Below are 9,841 nucleotides of genomic sequence, written 5' to 3' on the forward strand. Positions count from 1 at the left end.
ACTTAGTCAGAACACCTTCCACTTATAGAAACTGTCTTTATAGGAGTATTATATATATATGGTTTTTGCAATTACAGGGACAATATGCTTTCCATCTACATATATGCATTACATTGTATATTGCTTTACTCAAGTCAAATAGCCTTTACATATAAAAACAAAATCATCATTTAATCTAAATGAATTTATAGGTTAGAATTTTTTAAACAAGGCCTCGCTATAAAGCTGCATTCTATGTTTTCATTATATATTAGAATCCAATCTTTGCTTTAACATAATTATGAACCAAAAAAGTATCGTCACCAAAATTGTTATAATGAAAATAAATCTTATTTGTATAAAGATTGAATTCTTTTGTATAATTTTCATATTCTTATTATCTGATAAATGAAACACAATCAATTTTCTAAACTAATACGAAAGCTTGTATAAACTGTTTAGCAAACGAATACCAGTGACGTACTTCAAGGAAATTTCCACAAATAAAACAACCAAACGAAATAGGTATTTTTTTAAGTACGTCCCTGTTGATTATTCAAGTAACTGCCAATCAAATAATGTAAATTAGAACTAATTTAATTTAATTTGAATTGTTGATAAGTAATTTTAAGATCCATCCTCTAATCATTGCCTTGTGTATCTGTTGAAAACAAATATTCCAATTTTTATACTTATTACCACCCCTTAATTTATTTCTCGATAAAACTAACATGTGCTGAAGTATCAAATTAGATACATTTGCTCATTGAAACTATTTTTAAAAATACAAAAATGCATGTCTCAAGGAAATGGCAACATCTGTTTATAGAGGTTTTTACTTTTTCTTCGTGTGCTTACAATTTTTTGATAGAATACAGTTTTGACATGTGTCAATGAGAGCTCATCTATCAGGAAAGAGTGAGAGAGAAGTGAAGTTTTCAATAAATATTCGGTCGTATTTAATTGTTGCATTGCTGACAAACTGACTGTGCCTCCACAAGTCAAGTCAATATCGGAATTTAACTATCTTTTCCCTATTTATGTATATAAACATGTATAATGCAAGTATGTTTAAAAATTGGATTTATTTGATTGGCATTTCAACAAAATACACAATATATCAAATCATATCATCAAAATCACCTCATACTAAATATATTAATCCTTGAAGAAATTTATTAGAAAAATAAAAAAAAATCTTAGTATAAAAACTATTTTAATATATATACAGGGTCTATACTGACCAATATGTACGTTAAAAACTAACTCATATGTATATTTACATATTTAGAATAGAACCTTTAAACTTTGGTATTAAGTGGTTTTATTATATTTTTATAAGCATATATATTTTGTATCAAAAGTCCGATCTTTTGAATTGTGTATAATGTTTTATATTTTTGTAATTCATTTGTATATCCTCTAGAACACAAATACGGAATTGAAATTTTGTAATGTGTAAAGATTTAAGAAATTTAGAAGAAAAATGTTAAATACATTTTAAAAATAATGATCCACATTTATGAATGGATACATTTCATTTTTCTTGACGTCATCAAAGAAAAACCGCACATAGTATTAACAACTCGTAGAAAATCGCATTAGTTAAATAAGCGTGACGTCATTTGACATAAAGTACAACACTATACACTAAAAGAAAATGTTCGTTTATAGATTACAAACTATTATTTCACATTTTATTATAGTGTAAATAAAGAAAACATTTTTCAGTGTATTATTTTGCACTATCCCAGCCACTTGAACATTTTTAGCGTCATGTCAGGAAATTGTCGGATGTTAGTACCTTTCTGACGTCATCATTAAAATGTATTGAATGATCTGCACAGTGGCGTCATCATAAAAAACGTTTCTAAAGTGTCTATCTTATCCAGTAGATATTCTAATTACAATCTACGATGGCTTTTATACATTTCTTATAAAAAGAAAGTATTCCGAAAAGTGACAAGTGCATAGACAGATATACAAAGAATTACATATTATACAATATTCGTACTCCGTAAATAAGAACTCTAGTAAAATTATTATACATATAAGGACAATAAACTGTCTTTATTGATTTAGCAAATAAATACTTTCCAACCAAATCATGTAGTTTCTTTTCAAATTTAGTTAAATTAAATTTTTTTTTTAATTGAATACGTCTAAAAACACTTAAGACATATGAGCTTGGAACACAAGAATCAATTCGGTAAGTTTTGTGTCAAGTGTCAAATTTGAAAGCATGTCACAAATTAATTGTTTATTTATTGCCGAATCCGAAATACAAGATACTTGATTAACTGAATATAATAATGGAAGCACTTCTTTGAAACTATACTTTTTACTATATATATATATATATATATATATATATATATATATATATATATATATATATATATATATATATAAAATTTCATTTTCAACAAACCCAGCTGTAAATCCAAAAATATCGATTAAAGGCCACATAACGTCAATTCTTCAATTTGTGTTTAAAGCAAATTTTGATGCTCGTGAGCCCAAAATATCTGTTGTTTGATAGATAAGAGGAAAACGCAATTCAAAAACGACAATTTGGAACGTGGATTAGAAGTATTGCGCACCCATCTGCTCGACTGGGTGCTCAATTTGTCTAATTGGAAAGCAACTATTGGGTGCATTCCACTTAGCTTATAGAGTTAAAATAGTAAACCCAAGTGGAATGGATTACGAGGCGTTTTGAGCATAGAGATAAATATTAAGGAATGGTAAATTAGAAAAAATAAGGCGAAAGATTCAAGAAGTTATGTTATAATTTGTAAGCTATTGAATCTTTTAGTGGAGTGCTTAACTGATTTACATTGAAATAAAATCAAAATATCTTCCGTGGCTGAAGTAAAAAATTTGATGGTTCGTCACAAGAATGCTTCTAAATTATTTAGAATACCTCATACCGGATCAAATAATGAGATATATTCTGATGGTTGCGATCTGCGTTGCTTGAGTTTTGAAAATTACACCAATTCTTTCAACGCTCACTTCGACCCACCTCTTGACAAGGGTCGATGTGAACTTTAGTCATAACGTCATGAGTGATGCTCTAGCTGTGACCACAACGATTATAGTGGCTATGTGGAACGTCCAAGAGTATTTCAGGCGCCGTGAACGCTTAGTGGAATGCACCCATTGTGTTATCTGTCATGTCCTATGTCAATAAAGAATAAGGTTATGTTTAATTCTATAGTTGAAAATAAAATTTGGTTATTATTTATCACGGTTTTTATGTGTGGATTAAAAGTATATTAAAACTAGTGGTGATCGAAGTTAAGAATGAATAAATTGAGGTTAACGTTTTTATTTCTATAAATTCAATGTCCACGAAATAAAGCTTATTTTATCCCACTTAAATCTTGCTAACCTTCACTAAATTTTGTTGTGCAATCAATATAAATTGTGCTATGTATCTGATCACAATGCTATCATTGTGTAGACTTCGCATCTGTGCAAATGATAATGAATGTATTTCAAATGTATCCGTCAATTTTTTTTAAAACTTCTCGAAATCCTTTATGTGGTTATCATCAAAATGTGCACCAGTGAAAATGACAAAGTTCGTGGTACTTACGCGTTTAAAGTGTTCCAATATGAGAAAATCGAACCGAATATAAATTCGAAAATACCACTGCCACGGAGCGGGCATAGAATAGACGCCGATTCCTCTAACTTCTATTCGTTTGGCGGTTACAATCCTTTATCCAGAGACGACCAAGTACGTGAAATGGAAGATGATGTTTGGGTACATTCATTTCCATTGTTTCAAGAGTTGTGGAAGTTCAATTTTGCTACAAGGGAATGGACTAGGTACAAAAATAGTTACACACTACCCATGGAATTGGCATCAAATGCTATGATTCTTCATGGAAACGTCTTAATGGTATATTTTTGTGTAAGATTTTTAAAATTGGTTTCACTAATATTCAAAAATTCTGTTACCAAAAGCTTTGTTTCATTTGTGTATGATTAAATGCAATATCACCATATTTTACATAAAGTTTATAGAAAGGATGAAATATTTTTTCAAAGAAATCATTCGAGCTAGTACCATTCATTAATTAGTAATTTTTTAAACAATCCAATAGTTTCTACATGAAATTTTGCTTTAGGGTGGTACTTAAGAACTGATTTTGTTTTTCACTTTTCTTCACAAATATATAGGACAATATGGGCATAAATGCTTAAATATCAAGCTAATTCAATCCCAAATCATTCTATTGGATCCAAATCTGGAGACTATAGAAATGTAGTCATGATTTGTCATTTCCCTACTGATATTCAAATTTTTAATAATTAATAATTTTAATTTAAGAAAATAGTAAATATAACAATTGTTAATTTAAATCAAAAGGAAGGCTAGGCTGTTCACCTTGGGATCTGGCATTTAGTAAAAGATCAAGTCTGATGAAAGTGACCTCAACATAAATAAAATTTAGTACTTAAATAAATTGTTTTACTATGAAAATTATGTAATCCATTAAGTACATGCCAATGTCATTCCATAACATTTGTTAATATTTATTATTTATGTTTGATTACCAGGCCACATACTGAAGGTACATAGTAGCTGACACATTTGTTGATAACCAAGTTTCCAATTCAGATTCCATACAATCTTTTCATAATGTGCTATGATGAAAATGAATTTTTGTTATAATAATAATTGGAACAATGTAATTCATCCCGTATAAAAATTATAAAAACAATTAAATATATATGAAATTTTTTTTTGATAAATCGCCTTCATTTTGATAAAAAATTAATTTCAAAAAGCAGGCAAACCCATAAAAACTAAATTCTGACATGCTCAAAAACTATCCAGTAAAGAAAAATAATTTGATCCATGAAAAAACGTTATTAGGATTAGGGGAGGAACCATTAAATATTAACAGGTTAATTTTGAATAAATTATTATTTTGACAAATTTAAGCTTGTATTTTCTTCACTGTTAATTGAACCTATTTCATTGTTTGAGATGCCCTTTTGTTTTATATTTTTTCTTTGCACTTCACTAAAATCAGGAAAAGATAGAAAGCTACGGATTATTTCCTCGATACTTTTGACTGCGATCATGCGACTTTCAATTTTTTTGCTTAAGAGTGTATGAGTAAGAAACATATAAACATTCAAGTGAAATTTTTTATTGGTGGTTTGATGAAACTCGTCTTGAAACATTTCAAATATAATTTATTTATCAATATAAAAATTTTACATTCATGTACACTATTCTGGTATGTTCTGCTTTTAATTATTTACGAAGATAATCACTTTCTCCTTTATCGATTTCATCTCTTTAGTTTTGGTTACACAGTTTTTAAATCTTGTGGTAGTGGTATAAATTTCCCTTTTATGTAACAACAAAATTAAGAAAATACCAGACGAATCATATGGTTGAAGTAATTATATTTGATAGATATATTGTTCTATAGGGTTGGTCATTAGTCATGCAATCAAGGTTGTGGTCATCATTATTTTGTTTTTATATATTTCTCTCTCACATAAAAATAAATTAAAAACTTTTTTTCAATTTTTATTTAAGTATATATCTAAAACCATTCATTTTAGTTTTCTGAGACACTGGATTTTAAAATTGGGAATGTTTTCGATACTCTTACTTTAAGGTGTGTATCTTTGTTAATAATCCATATTTTTTTATGTGTGTATACCTCGAGGAAATTCATCTGTATTTTGTGTCTTCCATTTGATATACAGTTGTCAATAAATGTTGGTTATTGAGTGGGAGTGGTTTGCAGAAATAAATACTTTGAATAGCATATGCAAATATAAACTCAAATTCAATTAGAATATTGTATTCATTTGATTAATAGTGTTTTCAAACATTAATTCAAATATATTGACTTTCATTGATATTTTTACATATATAAGAGGATGATCCAACAAAGAAAAACACAAAAATTTTGGAAAAGAATATATTTATTTTTCAAAAACACGATTTATAAACACAATTGGTAGTCCTCAACTTTTTGTACAAGAACATCCCAAAATATTCAAAATAGGTATTTTCTCCCAACTATTCTATAATCTTGGATCTATAGAATTTAGTCATCCTAATATCTGCATAATATCAATAACTTATTACTGGTTTTGTTTCGTTTCAGTGTCTTTTCATTAAACAAAAAATTAATAGTCAATAAACAAGCTTCAGAGAATAATTTATTATTTATTGCATATTAAGAAATGTTTCCATATTTTTTAGGTTTATGGAGGGACGGGTTCACCGTTTGGGATAAGATGTAGCAATCAACTTTACGTTTGTAAGGTTAACGAGGAAAATAGTTTAATGATCGAAATCCATACAACCGGTCAGCTTCCTTTACCATTATATGGTCAAGCACTTATTTATCATAACGATCACCTATATACCATTGGTGGTACTACTGGATTATCATATACCTGTGACATTCACAGGTAAGTCATCGATGTAGTCGAAAAAATGAATAAGTTTTCAATTATAATGTTTCAACTCTCCATCGACAATATATATGCTCCAGTGGGCGCATATAGGCCTCCGTCTATATCCGTTGTGTCAGATTAACAACTACCAAATGTTTTAGAAAATCCAATCAGCCACATAGGCTTGAACTTTTGTACATCACTGGGCAAATTCTTATGTTTACCTTTGTGTTTGAGCCTCTCAGATGACGAGATTTAGTAGTTTCTTTATCCCCCAAGCACCAGTGACATTTTGCATTGTGTGTGATGCCTGTGACATTGAGATATCATCTAGGATTTACTGGTAAAAGACAAGTTAATAGACATCAAGCCCGTTTTAAGTACTTGCCAGGTGTTTACATCCATCTCCATGTAGACTTGCGATCTGACTTTTTAGAGATATGATAGCCACACTTTTGGTTACAACAAGAATCGGCTGTAGCCCAAATTTCATGGTTAGTTTTCTTGGAAGGATTGTGAAATTGGTAGTTGATCCTTGAAACCTATTTCATTAGGTAAATAAATATTTTAGGGAAATATTCATTATTTTCATCATGTTGGTTCTAAATGAAGACTTTTTTCCTTTAATTTCATGAAAATGAATTTCTATTGGTAGGATGTCGTTTTTTAGGGTTTGTTTGAAATGGAAAAAAATTATATCCAATTTGGTTTTTTTGTAGATTAAATATAAAAACAATGAATTGGGAAAGTGTATATCTTTGCAATGGATTGGGAGAATATGAACCGAAGGGTCGATACAGGCATGAAGTTGGATTCGATGGCAGATATATTTATTTATTAGGCGGTGGTACAACTGATGAAGCGTATGGTTTTAGATACATCCCCACATTTGATATAGAAAAAAACGTCTGGCTGAGGAAAAAAACAAACAGAGATCCTGCCAAAGGTAGGAAACATTTTCACATATTATCTATCAGTTTACGAACTGAATATTTCCATATTAATCATTTGTTTCCTATGCTTCAATAAATATTAAACCTAAACATTTTTCAGTTATTGTTAGCATTGAAAAATTAAGGGGGTAAATATATATTTTTTATAAGACACAACAAACTTAAATTTGAGAAAATTTATTCAAAAAATATATAAAAGAACACAAACAGAAAAGTAGGGACAGTTTAGACCAACAGAATGAAAATGGAACCATCTATTCGAGTTTGAATACAAAAGGAACTGTCTAAAGCAGTCTAAAAAGCATAAACAGTATGGAGTGGCCAACAGAAAACACAAATAATCCAGAGTAGTTCAAATGAAATAGTAAGAGTGTAATACCGCTGAAATCAACCAGAAACACTCCAGAACTACCCAAATCATACGGTACAGCTCAAATAAAACAGGAACAAACTAGAACAGCTCAAATAAAACAGGAACAGACTAGAAAAGCTCAAATAAAACAGAAACAGACTAGAACATCTCAAATAAAACAGGAACAGACTAGGCAGCTCAAATAAAACAGGAACAAACTAGAATAGCTCAAATAAAACTGAAACAGAAAATCAGATATACCCAAATAAATCAGGAACAGTTCAGAATATTAGAAATAAACAATCCCGGATGGTTTAATCAAAGGGGAACAGTCTAGGATAGATTGAATGGACATAAATAGTTCAGAGCAATTAAAATGACATGGGACATAATCCCGAGCTACTTAAATAGAACAGGAATAGTGCAGAGTAGCTCAAATAAAGTAGAAACAGCCTTAGGTAGCCTAAATAAAACGAAAATGGTTCAGAATAGAACAAATAAACCGGAACAATTTAGAGGATTTGAAATAAAACGAAAAAAAATTATAACCGCATAAATAAATCAGAAACTTTTACTGTATATATATATATATATATATATATATATATATATATATATATATGTATTTTTTATTTATCTATGGAAAGTATGATATTAAATGTCCGAATTGGTACAATTTCCAGAAGACTATAAGTGTTTACTTTTTTAATTGAATTAAAATTATTAATTTTCCAATACCTGAAATACCTTCAATACCTTTTGTACAGAATTTTCATAAATTTTTTTTATAGAAATATCGACAACGACTGTTATTATTGTAGGTTTCCCCGAACCACGCAGATGTCATGGAGCAGTACAAATAACCTACAATAACTCCATACAACTGTTCATCACCGGCGGTCACGATGGGGAATGTGCTTTCGACGATCTATGGCGATTAGATTTACAAAATTTTCAATGGACTTGTTTTGATTTGTGTAGGTTGCCACAACCGACCTATTTCCACGCCACTGCAGTGAGTCCGGAGGGTAGGTTGTACGTTTTCGGCGGCATTTATAGCGGAGACGAGGACGTAACTAGGAATAATGATATTTATTCGACATGGCTGTGTATACCTAAATTAAGTGAAATTTGTTGGGAAGCTGTACTACATTATACTCCTAATATTAAAAAACTTGAACATAGTGAGTTAATCGATATGGGGTTACCGAGGAGGTTTCTGCAGAGACTGGATAATAAGGAGGTATCGAAATAATAATGAAGAAATATCCCACTGTGTTGATTTTAAATGTGATATCCGGATTTTAATTGAATTGTCATCCGAGATTCAGTATATACATTCGATACAAGTATAATTACTTTTTAATTAATACTTTTTTAAATATTGGTATGTATCGATTCATTTCAATAAAATTATATACAATTTAATTGAGTATTTTATTCGTTAGTTAATCAAAATTAAAATCTATTAAAATAATTGCGGCTTTTTGAAAAATTGATAAAAAATTTTGGAAAAATAGATTATGTCATACATACCGACGAAGCCAGTTCGGTCTTGTTGATTGCTTATATTGTCAGATGACAATGACAAGTGACATTTTCTATAAATAGTTTCTCCATGATAAGCAATTACATTTTTACAAAAAGTCAACAAACACCTCGTTAATAACTAAATTTATTATTAGAATGTATTAAAAAGAAAAAAATTATCTTTATCAATATAATTGACAAAATAAGTTTACATGAACAGATTCCCCATATTTCTCTAAGATCTGCTATCCTGTAATCCCCATTGAGGTATGGGAGCTTGTTAAAGGGGATCCGAACTGCTGATCAAAAGAAGTTTACAGTTCCCTAGATATTAAGTTAAATAAATGCCCTTTTTCCCTATTGTACAAAAAAACTCATAGAACTAGGAAAAAATTCCTTTGTTTGGCATCCCTACAATTGTTCGCAAATTGATTGTCAGTATTTGCTAAAACAGTGTTGTCAATTCTACTTAATATTTTACCAGGTTTAAAATGATTAAAATGGAAGGTTTTTTGCAAATATGATTATGGATGTCAAATACTACAGTACCTTCAATTTTTTTTCATTGTATTATTAATAA

General features: G+C 29.5%; 1 protein-coding gene across 2 annotated transcripts; it reads left to right on the forward strand.

Annotated features, from left to right (window-relative positions):
* Positions 1-3,139: 3,139 nt before the first annotated feature.
* LOC130900711 (kelch domain-containing protein 10 homolog) lies at positions 3,140-9,159 on the forward strand. Of its 2 annotated transcripts, none has more exons than XM_057811511.1 (4): positions 3,140-3,904; positions 6,230-6,441; positions 7,146-7,372; positions 8,553-9,159. In XM_057811511.1, exons 1-4 carry the CDS (start codon positions 3,476-3,478, stop codon positions 8,984-8,986), a joined length of 1,302 nt encoding a protein of 433 aa, XP_057667494.1. In that variant the 5' UTR covers positions 3,140-3,475; the 3' UTR covers positions 8,987-9,159. The 2 variants fall into 2 exon arrangements, with proteins under 2 accessions (XP_057667494.1, XP_057667495.1); XM_057811512.1 differs by having other exon boundaries at positions 3,140-3,892.
* The last annotated feature ends 682 nt before the right edge of the window (positions 9,160-9,841 follow it).

The sequence above is a fragment of the Diorhabda carinulata genome, chromosome X, assembly GCF_026250575.1.
Source record: "Diorhabda carinulata isolate Delta chromosome X, icDioCari1.1, whole genome shotgun sequence".
Taxonomy (NCBI): domain Eukaryota; kingdom Metazoa; phylum Arthropoda; class Insecta; order Coleoptera; family Chrysomelidae; genus Diorhabda; species Diorhabda carinulata.